The sequence below is a fragment of the Struthio camelus genome, chromosome 8, assembly GCF_040807025.1.
Source record: "Struthio camelus isolate bStrCam1 chromosome 8, bStrCam1.hap1, whole genome shotgun sequence".
NCBI classification, from domain to species: Eukaryota; Metazoa; Chordata; class Aves; order Struthioniformes; family Struthionidae; genus Struthio; species Struthio camelus.
Window position 1 is genome coordinate 36829212 of NC_090949.1, and position 15065 is coordinate 36844276.

At 62.2% G+C, this 15065-nt stretch overlaps 2 protein-coding genes across 2 annotated transcripts in view; one reads left to right on the forward strand and one right to left on the reverse strand.

Moving 5' to 3' along the window:
* The window catches only part of SGIP1 (SH3GL interacting endocytic adaptor 1), a 35827-nt gene extending 24904 nt beyond the window's left edge, over positions 1-10923 (forward strand). Inside the window, exons 16-25 of the mRNA XM_068953474.1 lie at positions 452-576; positions 788-914; positions 2368-2427; positions 5322-5433; positions 5534-5689; positions 5769-5901; positions 6599-6801; positions 6931-6995; positions 7431-7595; positions 8149-10923. Coding sequence (XP_068809575.1) covers positions 452-576; positions 788-914; positions 2368-2427; positions 5322-5433; positions 5534-5689; positions 5769-5901; positions 6599-6801; positions 6931-6995; positions 7431-7595; positions 8149-8171 — 1169 coding nt within the window. The 3' untranslated portion in view covers positions 8172-10923. The remainder of the gene's footprint in view (positions 1-451; positions 577-787; positions 915-2367; positions 2428-5321; positions 5434-5533; positions 5690-5768; positions 5902-6598; positions 6802-6930; positions 6996-7430; positions 7596-8148) is intronic.
* Positions 10924-12060: 1137 nt separating this feature from the next.
* INSL5 (insulin like 5) lies at positions 12061-13965 on the reverse strand. Its single transcript, XM_068953481.1, has 2 exons — positions 13643-13965; positions 12061-12367 (listed from the first exon to the last, which is right to left on the reverse strand). The coding sequence occupies exons 1-2, from the start codon at positions 13815-13817 to the stop codon at positions 12126-12128; spliced, it is 417 nt and encodes a 138-aa protein (XP_068809582.1). The 5' UTR covers positions 13818-13965; the 3' UTR covers positions 12061-12125.
* Positions 13966-15065: the final 1100 nt, after the last annotated feature.

Sequence of the window (15065 nt, forward strand, 5' to 3'; positions counted from 1 at the left end):
CTGGGTCTGCCGCCACCGTCCACGCTGAGGGCCTAACTTTGACGTTCCCGCTCGTTCGCTTTCGCCCCTTCCCCATCTGCGGCGGCGGCACGGGGGGAGGCGAGAGGTGCAAACGCCGTATCTGAGGTGGCTTTTCCCTCCCTCTGGCTCCTCCGTCCCCGCTCGACGGGAGGAGGCCGGGGCTGGGCTCGCAGCCGGCGCGCTGGACGCGGCAGCGGCCCAGACGGTTCCTCCGCGTCCAAGGAGGCCTGGGGGGTGGCTGGAGGTCCACGCGGGTCCTCCCGGCTGTTCACCGCCCTCGGCTCCGGCCTTGCTCCTAGCCGGGCCGCAGAGCGCGGCTGGCCTCCGCGGCGGCCGTCCCGCCGGCCCACGGCCCGAGGGACCTCCTGCGCCGGAGGAGGGAGGCGGTGGGGGCCGGGGCGGCCGGCGCTCACCCTCTGCTCCCTCGCAGGCGCCTCGTCGCCCGCCCGCCCCGCCACGCCGCTGGCCGCCTGCGGCACCCCGCCGCCCCCGCCGCCCCCGCGGCCCCCGTCGCGGCCCAAGCTGCCCCCCGGCAAGCCCGGCGTCGGCGACGCGGTACGTGCCCGCGGCGTGGCGGGGGGACGGGGCGGCGGGGCGGGGGGACCCCGCCGGCCGGGCTCTCCCGAAAGGCCCCGGGGCGGCGAGCTCACGGCTGCGCCCCAGAGCCGCTGCCCGCCCGGGGCAGACGTTGCTGGGTGTGTTTTCCTTAACCTGTTGGGGTTGTTGTTGGTTTTTTTTTTGGTTTTTTTGGTGTGTTTTTCTACAGTCCAGGCCTTTCAGCCCTCCTGTTCACTCCTCCAGCCCTCCTCCGGTAGCGCCGTTGGCCCGTGCGGAAAGTACTTCTTCCATATCTTCCACCAACTCCCTGAGCGCAGCCACCACTCCCACAGTCGGTAAAAACAAACAAAAAACCAAAACGACAAAAAACGACAAAGAAATACGCAAGGCTGCTTTTCTTTGACCGTTGGTAGACCTGGGCGGCCTCCAAAGCCTCCCTCCCCGAAACCCCTGGGCTCGTCCGGGTGCTCCCGGGTTTCGCGGGCGGTCGCGCCCAGGAGGTTTCGCCGGGCTCCCTGGAAACAACCACTATTACATCTCTTTGGCTTAAATTCACGTTGCCCCTTTAAAGCGGTAGCGGGTAGCAATAAGGGGGGGGGTCTCCGAAAAAAACTCTTCAAAAGCTTGACCCATCCTGCAGCCCCCCGGAGGAGGTCCGAGCCCCCGCCGGACCCGCTGCAGCAGCCCGCTGCCCCCCGCCGCAGGCTCCCTGCATCGCCCTTTTCCCGAAACACCCTCCTCTCTTCCCTTCCTTATATTTGGGGGGGGGGGGGGGGGCTGTAATTAATCCCCCCCCGGCTGCTTTGCTCGGCGGGGAAGGAACTTGGCGCCGCGTCTCGAAACGCCGGCCCGGCCTCGCCGGCGGCAGAAGCCGAGGAACCCCCGCGCGCCCCGAAACCAGGGCCGGCCGGCGGGTCTCCCGGCCCGCGCCGCCGCCGCCGCCAAAAAAAAAAAAAAAAAAAAGCTTTGGGTTATTCTTATTTTTCTTGATGGTCGGTTCTGTGTTATTTATTTGTTTGATTTGAACCGGGTGATCGCGCGAGCCGCTCAGGGCCGCCGGCGGGTTTGCTTCGCCGGCCGCTGCGCCCCCCCGCTCCAACCCTGCTGCGTGCGCTTGGGTCGGGGGTTGGGTTTTTGTCGTGTCCCCCCCCCCCCCCCCCCCCCGGTGTCGATGCAACGCGCTGCTTGATTTCATCTGTGATTTGGGGTTTTTTCCCCCCCCACACACCTTTTTTTTTTTTGCTTTTTCTGCCGCTGGGGGGGCCGCGGGGGGGCGGCTCGGTGGCGTTGGAAGCACGGGAATATTGCGTTAGCTGCTCACAACCCTGCTCCCCCGCCACCGCCGAGCCGTTTGGCCAGGGCGCTCTGTGGCCTGCACCGGGGTGTCCCCCCCACCCCCCCGGCGGTGCGAGCGGCAGGCGGCCGGTGGCTCTCGGCCGGAGCCGGGAGCGGGCTTTGGAGGAGGGAGGAAAAAATCACTGCGGCCTCAAACGCCGCGGACGAGAAGGCGCGTTTGTCCGCATCGGTGCAGCGCTTGGGGCGGGGGAATAAGCAAAAAAACCCCCCCAAAAAACCCCGACCTGTCCAAGCGGGCCAAAAAAAAGACAAGACTCTCGCAGCGCGGCTCCCGCAGCTTTGCTTTCCGCTTGCTCTTTTCCAAGCCGCGCCGTCCGGCAGCCCCTCCGCCCGCCGCCGGCGACCCCCGCCGCCCGCTCCGCGACTCACTGTGTCCTTCTCTCTCCCTCTCCTCCACCCTTTCCCCTCCCGCTTCAACTCCCGGCCGCCCAGAGAATGAGCAGCCCTCCCTCGTTTGGTTTGACAGAGGAAAGTTTTATTTGACTTTCGAAGGTAAGTAGTGCATAGCATCCCAGCCGCCCCCCCCGCCCCGGCTCCCTGTCCCCCCCCACCCCGTGACATGCTATGGCTACTTAGGTGGCATCACGAGTTCAGCCAGAACCGTTTCGGTTTGATTTGCACCATTTGTCCCGATGATTTGCTTATTGGCTTATTCAAAAGACTTTTAAAAAAAAAAAAGCCAAAAAAGACTATTCTCGTACCGAGATGGACTACGCCGTAGCGCAGCGCATGGCTAATCCGGCCAAGGAACTCGACTCTGTCAACCAGGGCTTCTCTCCGCGCTCTCTCGCCAGCCTCCCGCCCCCCTCACCGGAGCGTCGTGCCACCCGCGCTGCGGGCCCCGCGCGGCGCGGGGCGCCCTTGGGGTGCTCGGCCCTGCCGGGGGCTGTGCAGGCCGCTTCCCGGGGGGGGCTGCTCCCTTTCCGCCCGCCGCCTCGCCTCGTCTGCCCCTCCGTCCTCGCGTCGGCGTTAAAAAAAAAAAAAATAGATAAGAGTGATTTCTAAAATATTTATATATATGTTTTAATAGTGAAGCTTTTGGTAAAAAAGCTGTTGAGTGTCGGAAGTCAGCGGTGCAGCAATCGGCGGGTTGATGGGGGCCGGGGGAGAAGCCCCGAGCGCCGCGGCGGGGGGCACGCGGGAACGGGGCCGCCGGCGGTTGGCTCGGCCGCCTGCTCCGCCGGCCGGGAAAACCCCGCGTTGACGCGTGCCCGCCGCGCTGGCGCCGCGCTGGCCCTTTGCAGCAGCGGGCAGCGCCGCGCGTGGGATCCCGACCCGCCGCTCGCCCGCGCCGTGACTTGGCGCAAGCTTCTCCGCCAGCCAACCCCCCCCCCCCCCGCCAGCGAATCCTTGCCAAAAAACAAGTAAATAAGTAAATAAACGCGAGAGGGAGAAGGGTCAAAGAGCGAGCGCTTGTCCCCGCGCTGGTTTTGGCGTGACGCAGCCCCCGACGGACACGCGAGCGGGTCAGGCCAGCGCGGCACGCGGCAGAGCCCTCGTCCCAGGGAGGCCGAGCGGCAGCCCCCTCACCGGTGTCCGTGCCCTCTTTAGCTCCAGGTGGGACTTTTCCCCGTGTTGGTCACGATGTTGGAAGCGTGGCAGGAAAGCGGGACGGAGCAGCGAGGGGCAGGAGGCAGAAGAACAGCAGCGCGTTCCCGTGGGCCCTGGTGCCGGGTGCAAGAGCGCCGGGTTCCCGCGGGTGCTCGGGATGCAGCGTGGGTGCGGGAGCGCCGGGTTCCCGCGGGTGCTCGGGATGCAGCGTGGGTGCGGGAGCGCCGGGTTCCCGCGGGTACTCGGGATGCAGCGTGGGTGCGGGAGCGCCAGGTTCCCACGGGTGCTCGGGATGCAGCGTGGGTGCAAGAGCGCCGGGTTCCCGCGGGTGCTCGGGACGTGGTGCCGGGTGCAAGAGCACCAGGTTCCCGCGGGTGCTCGGGATGCAGCGTGGGTGCAAGAGCACCAAGTTCCCGCAGGTGCTCAGGATGCAGCGTGGGTGCAGGAGCGCCAGGTTCCCGCGGGTGCTCGGGACGTGGTGCCGGGTGCAGGAGTGCCAGGTTCCCATGGGTGCTCGGGACGTGGTGCTGGGTGCAGGAGCGCCAGGTTCCCACGGGCGCTCGGGATGCAGCGCCGGGTGTGGTAGTGCCGGGTTCCCGTGGTGCTGGGTGCGGGAATGCCGGGTTCCCACAGGTGCCCGGGATGTGGTGCTGGGTGCGGGAGTGCTGGGTTCCCGCGGATGCTCGGGACATGGTGCCGGGGTGCAGGAGCACCAGGTTCCCGCAGGTGCGGTGGGAGCACCGGCTTCCTGCGGGTGCTTGGGACGTGGTGCCGGGTGTGGGAGCGCCGGGTTCCCGCGGGTGCTCAAGATGCAGCGCGGGTGCAGGAGCACCGGGTTCCCGCGGGTGCTGGGGACGTGGTGCCGGGTGCTTGGGAAGTGGTGCCGGGTGCAGGAGCGCCGGGTTCCCGCGGGTGCTGGGGACGTGGTGCCGGGTTCCCGCGGGTGCTCGGGATGCAGCACCAGGTGTGGGAGCGCCGGGTTCCCGCGGGCGCTGCGGTGCCCCGTGTGAACGTGCGCGGCCGGGAGGCAAAGCCGAGCAGCTCCGCCCGAGCCCAGCGCCGTGCCCTGACTTGCACCCCGGAGGTTCGAACGCGCTTCGTACGCGGCCGCGCAGGGGGAAGCTTCGTTGGCGGGGACGGCTCTGCAGCACCCGGCGTGGGCGGGCGCCTCTCTTGACCGTAGTTATCCCAGGCCTGTCCGAAGTGGCCGGCTCGCCTGGGCCTCTCGCGACGCCTGGGCGCTAGGGCGCCGCGTGGCTACGGTCGGTTTTCCCAAGCTTTTGGTCTACGTGAGGACGCTGAGAGGCAGACGAGGGCCGCAGCGGGCTCAGCAGCGCGCCCGCGGCACAGCTTTGCTTTGGCCGAGGCTCTCCGCGCAGGCGCCGTTCTTCACCGTTAACGTAATCAGGACCCCACGGTTGACTTTCTCCCAAGGGGAAAAGCGTCGTTTTGCTTTTGAACCCCCCCCGCCGGGGTTCGTTACTGTCGTTATTCCAGAGCTTGGCGGCACGACCGAACCAAACGTCCCCCCTCCTTTACCGCCCAACCAGCTCACGAGTCGCTCGCTCTCGATTTCGCACCCCGGAGCCTCGCTTCGTCCTCCCCAGGCCCAGCTTTCCCCTGGTTGGAGCCCGCCGCTCGGCAGGGTTGGCGCTGGCCGAGCTCAGCCGGGCTCTCCCGCTCGCCGGGGCCCAGCCGCGGGCTGGTGATCTCCCCCCACCGCGCCGCTCCGCGAGCTGCAAACCCCCCCCCCCCCCCACGCAGCCTTTTCGGGTCGGTCCCCCCCCGCCCCGGCGCCGCGGCCGGCGCGAGCGGGGGCTCTCGCTCTCCCGCAGGCTCCTCCCGGGGTCCCAGCCCGCTGACCATGGGGGCGCAGGACACGCTGCCCGTCGCCGCCGCCTTCACCGAGACGGTCAACGCCTACTTCAAAGGCGCCGACCCCAGCAAGTAGGTGCCGGAGGTGGGGGGGGGGTGCTGGTCGGCGCGGCCGCCTTTCCGCCCGGCTCGGTTTCACCGGCCGCTTTCGGTGCCCGCTGGGCGCCCGCAGGTGCATCGTGAAGATCACCGGCGAGATGGTGCTCTCCTTCCCCGCCGGCATCACCCGCCACTTCGCCAACAACCCAGCGCCGGCCGTGCTGACCTTCCGCGTGCTGAACTACCGCCGGCTGGAGCACGTCCTGCCGAACCCCCAGCTCCTCTGCTGGTGAGTGCCGGCCGGATCAGCTTGCCGGCCGCGGGGCGCGCTCGGCCGAAGGGGGCTGACGGCTCTTTCTCCCGCCCAGCGACAGCGCGCAGGCCGACGCCGGCGCCAAGGAGTTCTGGGTCAACATGCCCAACCTGATGGCTCACCTGAAGAAGGTGTCGGAGCAGAAGCCCCAGGCGACCTATTACAACGTGGACATGCTCAAGTATCAGGTACGCCTCTCCAGCGCGTGCGGTTTTGCCCGAGGCGCCCAAGCTCGTAGCCGCGTGCAGGCGGGCGTCCCGCGAGGCGGTTGCGCGAGGCTAGGCTGCTGTCCCCTCCTCCTGGTAGCCCTGGGCTGGTGTCCCCTCCTTGTAGTAGCCCTGGGTTGGTGTCCACTCCTCATAGTAACCCTGGGTTGGTGTCCCCTCCTCATGTTAGTACTGGGTTGGTATCCCCTCCTTGTGGTAGACCTGGGCTGATGTCTCCTCCTCATGTTAGTACTGGGTTGGTGTCTCCTCCTCGTGGTAGACCTGGGCTGATGTCCCTTTCTCATGTTAGTACTGGGCTGATGTCCCCTCCTCATGTTAGTACCGGGTTGGTGTCCCCGCCTCGTGGTAGACCTGGGCTGATGTCCCCTTCTCATGTTAGTACTGGGTTGGTGTCTCCTCCTCGTGGTAGACCTGGGCTGATGTCCCTTTCTCATGGTAGCCCTGGGTTGGTGTCCCCTCCCCGGGGTAGCGCTGGGCTGGTGTCCCCTCCTCGCGGCAGCACGAGGCTGGCTGAGGTCTCGAGCCCAGGGCCAGCTCTCCCGGGCTCGCGAGCTATCAGCTCCTCTGAAGCCACGCGCGGTCGTTGCACCCGTAAGACGGGCTTTCTCCCTTCACCCCCCCCCGCGGAAACTAAATGTTTTTTCTGTCGTTTTGGAAGGTGTCTGCCCAGGGTATTCAGTCTACTCCATTAAACCTTGCAGTGAGCTGGCGGTGCGAGCCTGCAAGCACTGACCTCCGCATCGACTACAAGTACAACACGGAGGCAATGACGACGCCCGTAGCGCTCAACAACGTGCAGTTCCTCGTCCCCGTCGACGGAGGCGTCACCAAGCTGCAAGCCGTGCTCCCGCCTGCCGTCTGGTACGAAACGCGCCCGCCCGCTCGCGGCGCCCGTTTTGGGGGCCAGAGGGAGCGGAGGGCGGCCGTGGCGGGGGGGGACCGGGCGGCCTCCTTCCCACGCCCCAGCCCGCCTTCTCGCTGCGCTTGCAGGAACGCCGAGCAGCAGCGCATACTGTGGAAGATCCCCGACATCTCGCAGAAGTCGGAGAACGGAGGTAAAGGTGGTGACGGTGGCGGTGGTGGCGGTGGTGACGGTGGCGGTGGTGATGGTGGTGGTGGTGATGGTGGTGGTGGTGATGGTGGTGGCGGTGGTGACGGTGGCGGCGGTGGTGATGGTGGCGGTGGTGATGGTGATGGTGGCGGTGGTGGCAATGGTGATGGTGGCGATGGTGATGGTGGCGGTGGTGATGGTGGCGGTGGTGACGGTGGTGATGGTGGCGGTGGTGATGGTGGTGACGGTGGCGGTGGTGATGGTGATGGTGGTGACGGTGGCGGTGGTGACGGTGGTGATGGTGGCGGTGGTGATGGTGGCGATGGTGGTGGTGGTGACGGTGGTGGCGATGGTGGTGGTGGGGACGGTGGTGGTGGTGGTGGTGGTGGTGGTGGTGGGACGCAGTGCCTCAGGCCCCGCGCTGCGTTTTCCCGCGCAGGTGTGGGCTCGCTGCTGGCCCGCTTCCAGCTCGCCCAGGGCCCCAGCACGCCGGCCGCCCTGGCCCTGCAGTTCACCAGCGAGGGCAGCACCCTGTCGGGCTGCGACATCGAGCTCCTGGGCCCCGGCTACCGCTTCTCCCTGGTCAAGAAGAGGTTTGCGGCGGGTGAGTGGGTGCCGCCGCCGCGGCGGGTGGGGGGAAACAGCGCGGCCAGACCCACGCGCCCCCCCGGCGCTCCCGGGGAGGCGCTCCCCTTGCAACCTCTCTTAAAAACCGGGGTGGGGGGGGGAAGCCTGTGCGCGGGAGGCTGTTCGCTGCTGTAGCGCCGCAGCGGGGTTCGTGCCTCAGCTGATGGCAAAGGTCTCCCGGCAGCGGTGGGCGCCCGGCCGCGGCCCCTCTGCTTCCCCCCTGGCCGCTGCACACCAGGGTCCCGTCGCGGCGTGCCTGGGGCGAACAGCTCACCTCGCTAAATTCTTCCAATAATTCCATTTTTTTGTGATTTTTATTGCAATTTTTGCAATTTTTTGCATTTTTTTTTGCAATTTTTGCATTTTTTTTTTGCAATTTTTGCATTTTTTTCACCATTGTTGCAATTTTGCATTGTTGCAATTTCCACAATCATGCCGATCGTTCCAGTCGTCCCCAAAGCCCCCTGCGCGCGGCGCGGTGCAGCACGGCCCTGCCGCGAGCCTGACGCTGTGCCACGTTCTGTCCCTAGGTAAATACTTGGCCGATAACTAGCGGAAGCTTATGCAAGTCCGTGGAAAATAACACGGGGTGGGGGGGAAAAACCACCCCACCCCAGGACTGCTGTGCGTGGAACGGGTTTTAGTTGCGGTTCACGGAAACGGGCCTCAGTCCTGCCCTCGGGACGCCCCTGTTGGAAGTGGCGGCGACTTTCAGCGGTTTTGGTTTTTCTTCCTTTGGTTCCCCCCCTCGGAAAACACCGTCTTGACCAGTCCTACAGCATTTACTTCTAGATGTAACATTGTTAATGGTTTTAAAAATGTAATTATTGTATTTGTAAATGGTACTCCTTCCCGTGAGGCTGTGTTTTGGCAGTTAGACACTTGAGTTTTAGCATCTTCCCCATCATGAACCGGATGTAATTTCAACTGTGGCATTATAAAGTGACCAGTGGCACCGTCGAGGGGCGCAGCGCTGGCGGCGGCTCGCGTCCTCGGCGCTGGACCCGACGGGAAAGCGCGCTGGCGGCCGCGGAGGGGCCGCCCTGCCCCGCGCCCTCGCCGCCTTTCCCGCCCCGGTCCCGGCTGTCGGCGCTTTGCTTTTCCCCCTTCCGTCCCCCGGCTCCTGCCAAACCGCCGGGAGCCCGGCAGAGCCTGGCGCTTGTCGCCTCCCCCCCGGCTCCGCCGCGACGACCGGCTGCTCCCCGGCTTGCAACGATTTGGCTGAACGGGGCAGGGGGGAAAACACACACCCCAAAAAAACCAGTCGCTGGGTTTTTTTTGGGGTGCTTTTGGAAGAGGGGCTCATGCCCGCGGCCTGAGACCCTCGCGACGCGGCAGCGCTCGGAGGAAAGGCACGGCGGCGGCGGGCACGGCGCCCCTCCAGCCTGGCCGCCCGCCTGCCCTTTCCCTCCTCCTCCGGCCGCTCCTCGCCCGAGACCTCGTCCCCAAGGCGGGCGGCAAAAGTGCGCGTGGTGCGCCGGGGCCACCGCGGGAACCCGCCGCCGGGGTGCTGCCAGCGGAGGGGGGAACCTGGCGCAGCTGGAGCTGGCTCGTGGCGGCCAGCGCGGCGCCTCTGGCTGCTCGGCCAGGCTAGAAAAGGGTGTGCGGAAACGCGAGGCCGGCGGCCTCCTGGGTCACCTGCCCCGTGGTGTCCGCGGGACCGCTGCCCGCAGCGGCTGCCTGCAGCGCCGCGCGCGTGGGAACGCCTGCAGCGCCGCGCGCGGGAACGGGAACGCCTGCAGCACCGCGTGTGCACACATGGGAACGCCTGCAGCACCATGTGCGGGAACGCCTGCAGCGCCGCGTGTGCACATGCAGGAACGCCTGCAGCACCGTGTGCGGGAACGCCTGCAGCGCCGCGTGTGCACATGCAGGAACGCCTGCAGCACCGTGTGCATGGGCATGCCTGCAGCACTGCACGTGCACACACGGGAGCACCTGCAGCACCATGTGCGCAGGAACACCTGCAGCACCGCTCGTGCACACACGGGAACACCTGCAGCACCGTGTGCGGGAACGCCTGCAGCACCGCATGTGCACATGCAGGAACGCCTGCAGGAATGCCTGCAGCACCATGCATGCAGGAACGCCTGCAGCGCCGCGCGTGCACACACGGGAACGCCTGCAGCACCACGTGCGTGGGAAAACCTGCCGCGCCGCACATGCGCCAGAACATGGCAGCACCGTGTGTGGGGGAAAACCTGCGGCACCAAACGCGCAGGAAATCCTCCAGTGCTGCGTACATGTGCAAACACCTGCAGCGCCGTGCACGCGTGCGAACACCTGCCGCACTGTACAGATGCAGGAACACCTGCAGCGCCGCACACACACGTCTGTGAACACCTGCCGCGCTGCACACACGCGGGAACACCTGCAGCGCCGCACACACACGTCTGTGAACACCTGCCGCGCTGCACACACGCGGGAACACCTGCAGCGCCGCACACACACGTCTGTGAACACCTGCCGCGCTGCACACACGCGGGAACACCTGCAGCGCCGCACACACACGTCTGTGAACACCTGCCGCGCTGCACACACGCGGGAACACCTGCAGCGCCGCACACACACGTCTGTGAACACCTGCCGCGCTGCACACACGCGGGAACACCTGCAGCGCCGCACACGCGCGCGGGAACACCAGATTTCCCAGGCTTCCCCTCTATATAGGCGGTATCCTTTTATGAAGCCCCCTTGTGTATAAAGTGTTTATAAATATTTGTGGATTAAGATACACAAGTCTATTTTTAAGATTTAAGTTGACTAAGTTAACGGCTGGCCTTTTTTGCCTACACGTGCAATGAAATATAGCATACCTTTAGTCCAGGATGGCCTAGGTGCTGCGTAGTCGGTGATGAAACCCTCGCTGCTTCCCTGCTGCTCTCAGAGAAAAGCTGTACGAGAGGTGACGGCGGCTGTTTGCGTCCGGACTAGCGCAGCAGAGCTTGTATTTGACCACTGGTAACCTGAATGTGTTGTATTGGCTTGTTGAAGATAATCATGAAACAACATATTTTAAATGTTAACTTGCCTTATAGCTTAGGAGACAAATATGTGGATATCATTTTTTGTAAATAATGTTTTTTATAAACGTCTTTCCGCCATTCTTCCCCCGTCACCCATTTCACAAAATCTTGAATATGCAATTATTTAACGCGCGTAACGCTGCAACAAATAAATCCCCCCTTCAGAACAAAGTTTATTAAATCTATCCAGAAGAGACCACATTAAATCCCCGGTTAAGTTGTAATTTAAATGTGATTTTTTTTTTTCCCCTTGAAATTAAACAGAAACCTGGAAATACCGTTCCCTCTGCGTGGGTTTTGCTTCCGCGCCGCCCCCTGCGCCGGGGGGGTGACGGCCGCCACCGCGTCGCCCGGTGCTTTCGCGGGGAGGCCGGTCGCTGCCAAACGCCGTTTTGCGCCTGAGTCTGCCCGCTTTCGGCGCCGACGTCCCCGTCGCACCGTTTCCCCCCCCCGAATTGCCCCCGACTCTGCGAGCCCCAGGTAGAAACCTCCGAGGGGCTTTGGGGAAGCAAGACGAACGGGACGTAGAAGAGCCGGCGTCCCGCGGCCCTGGCGGCCCGGTGCGGCGCGACCCAGCGCCCGGCTCCGCCGCGCGTCCCGTCGGGCGGCAGCGGCCGTCCCCGCCGCCCCGGGGGCCGGCGCGCGCTGGCCGGACCGGGGAGCCGGCGCTTGGCTCGCTTTGCCCGCTGGATGGTTCTGCTCGGAGAAGACCAGCTCTGCCCCGTCAATCAAGCGATACGTTTCGGCAGCCGAAGCCCGGCTTGCCTGGGGCGCGCGCACCTGACGCGTTTGGGACCCATCTACTTAAGGCGCTTGAGTCCCACCGAAAAATAGAAGAGCTGGGGTTCGTAGCTGCCGCCCGCCTGCAGCCGAGCGGGTGCAAATTACCTCTCCGCTGGGTGCGACCTGCTCCTGAAGGCCCGATTCGAAGCAGCTGCGATAGCAAACCCAGCTCGGCCACCGGCTGCCCACCTAAGGGGATGCAGGCTGCCTGGGTGCGGGGTCTCCCCTGCGCTCCCCGTGCCGTACGGGGCTCTGAGTCCCAGGCGTCGGGGTGCCCTGCCCTGCTTTTATCGCCCTGCCGGAGACAGACGTTTTGCAACCCGTGTTTCGCTGGTAGGTCCAAAACCTGTTGTTGCATTTGCATAAGCAAGAAAACAAATATATGGGAAATTGCTCATTTTATTACATCTTACATGCAAGGCTGAAATAAGAGGGCTAATTAGATGAGGAGGAAATGTTTGTATACGTGATGAGAAATTAGCTCTAAAACACTTGCAGTGCAAACGAGCCAACCTGAACTGTCACTGCAGCCTTTGCTGGCTCCCACGACAACGTTTACATGTAGCCTTTAACCCTTAGCGCGCTCCAAAGAATAAAGCTACAACGGAAGAACTACAACCAAAATAATTGTGTTTTATATCATGATTGTTTTAATGCACTAAAGCCGCGGGCTGAATCCGGTTAGCCTCCGCTACGTGTCAGCACAGCGAACTTATGTCTCGCTCGCTGCAGCCGACGCTGCAGCAGGACGTGGTAAGCAGCTTGGCGGCTTCGCGCTTCTCTAGCGCGGACATTTTCCTGGCGCCCCGTAGGTCTCGTTCGGCCTCGGACTTGGCGTTCCCGGTTTCTTCGCTGTCCATCTCCACCTTCTGATCCCCGTAGTTGAAGGAGTCTGCGTAATCGTTGTTCTCGCGTGAGAAAGGCAGGGGATTTTCACTCTCTGTTGCGTAAAAATTAGAAAGAAGCTACAAATTAGAGGTCATGGAGTCGATGTTTGTTAGATATTTGTCTTTACCGGAAGGAAAGACCAGCCTGCAGCCGAAGAGCCGAAGGTATTACCCGCCGCGTGAACAAGGGGGACGCGCTGGACCGCTGGCTCCTCTTCACCAGGTCAGCGTTAAGGCAGACACGCGGAGTACCGATCCCGTGACTCACGTGTTACAGAACCAGTAACTTCAGGTCTTATGTGAAACAAGGTCCACGAGCACAGTGCTCCCTGCAGGAATCGCTGCCTTGGGGGGGGTCTTTACGCTGCTGCTTGCTTCAAAGGTTGTTGCGCAGCCAGCGGCAGGCGATCACCGTGTTAACCCAGCGCATCCCGCAGGCTTCCCCAAACGCAGATGCTCTGTCAGCGCATCAGACACCCGGCGGTACCCGAGCTCCTGCACGGTCCCACTAAAATTAGGCTTGTATTCATGTGGGTTTTAAATAGCACCCTACCCCTGGGAGGGCCTTGCAGAGGCTAGAAAGCTATAGAAGTTGTCTGTCTCCCTTAACTCGGCTGTGGCAGTTTCGGCCCTCTTAACGTACCGCCAGATACAGCGTGCAGCAGTACTGCCGGCGGTATTGCTTCCTCCTCTGTGTTTAAAGCTGCTGCTACAATAGCAGCTTCGCACAAGACGGACGTTACTGCCCGGAAAGGCTGCTTTCCGGTCATCCGCCTCCTTTAGTCGCTTTGTCCTAGTAAACGTTTTAACCTGTCAGAGTACAAACGTGCAGAGTTTGCAGTACCAATATTGCAGGGTATATATTTGACATACTATATTTATAAAAATATGTTTAGTAAAGTTTCTGGTCCCTAGCAGGAAAGAGGTGTGTGCTATTGAAAGCCGTGGTGCCACTTCGGTTGGCTTCAGCAAGGCTTTCCTCTGCCGTGTCGGCATGTCGCTGTCCTAGCACCGAGCTTTGCAGCGATAACCTTAGGCTTCACTCATAGTTCCTCAGGTTGGCTTAGAAAATCGTGATCTAAGTCTTTGCTATTTAGCAGAATGGCACACGAAGCCATCCAAAGCAAGCTGCAAAGAAACAAAAACCGTGCAACCGTGCCATTTCACTCGCTGCCTGAAGGCAAAGCCCATGCTGTTTGTGCTCGGGATGCAGCTTTCCGGAAGAGCAAAAGGAGGCAGGTTCAGCTCTGCCCTTAGATCACCTGCAGGGGATTCAGCCCTGCCCAGAACGGGAGAAACAAGCCTGCTGGGCATTAGCTGGTACTTACCCAAGAGATGTGGATAACCAGCCAAGTGCCTTTTCCAGCGAGAGCCACCACAGGTGAAGACGATGGCTCTGACAAAGTCTCTCCCGCAGAGCTTCACGGGGTTCCCTTCGCCCCCTGCTTCGCACACTGCAGCCAGGAGGGAGACGAGAGCCAGTGCCAGCGCTGTGGGCCTCATCCTGCACAAGTGGCGCTACCAAGCTCGAGGTCGGCAGGGAAGGAGGAACCCGTAAGGCCGTGCTGGGAGGATCCTGCTGAAATCCTCTCATTTATAGAGAAGGTCCGTTCGCTCCATTGCGCAACGGCTCGTTCTGACGATGGCTTAATGTTTGCCAAAAACAAGGCAATCGCTTGTTTCACGTAATGTTTTACGTGCTCTGGGATTTCCACTTGGGTTTTGGTCAGTTATTAAAGATGTCTTAAGACTATATAACTGCTTTACAATAGGAACGCATATAGTAGCATACTGCATTTATAGGGCATGGGCATAGATCAATACTGTTAATGTGTATGTTCTGCAAAAACGAGTGGGTGTTTATTACGTGTTTCACAGGTAATGGGTTTCATCTCGGCGCACAGCGCCGCACAGCTGGGCGACAGCAGCCTGTTGCCCAGTTGTGCCTGTTATCGCTGTTCAAGCAACATCAGGCCCTTTTTCCTTCAGTAATCCCAAATTAAAAAGGAGTTAACTTCTCCCAGTTACATCCTCAGGCGCACACCTCTTTGTCAGCTGGGCCGTGTTCCCTTGCTAGGCGTCCCCCTCCCCGAAGCTGGCACCTGCGGATGTCGGAGCAACCTGCCAAGGCCCAGCCCTGGTGTGCAGGTGGGCATGAGAAAATCAGGTACTGGGGGGCCCCGGTTGCAAATATCCTTTTTATAAATGTCGTTATAAGTATGTCCACATAGGCAAGTGGAGAGGCACCTAACCCCGGCGCAGACAGGCGGGATGAGAGCCGGCGCTAGCACCAGCACCACGGCACGTCCCTGCCCCAGCGCACGTGCCAGCTGAGGCAGCGAGGTCAAGGCAAGCATGGGCCTCTGCAGTGAGGGCTGTAGATATGGCCCTTGACAAAAAAGGCAGAGAAAACGGAGGGAAATGGCTCTAGACAAAGCGCAGAATAGCTGCGGATGTTATCCTCCCACCGTTTTTCTTTTGACGTTATCTGAAAAACAAGTGGATTCGCTAAAGCAGAGTGAAGCACCTTTGTGGCTGCACTGAATCTGCTTTCGCCGCGCTCTGTGAAGAGGTTAGTAGACCTGCTGCACTGCCCTGCACAGTCCCTCCCTATCGTTTTGAACGGTGTAGGCGGCAGGAGCTGTAGGCTTCTATTAAAAAAAAAAAAAAACAACTAGGGGGCAATAAAATTCTCTAAAGAGAGAACTGGGCAATTGTAAGGTCAGGAATTCCCCGTTTAAGAATAAAGTG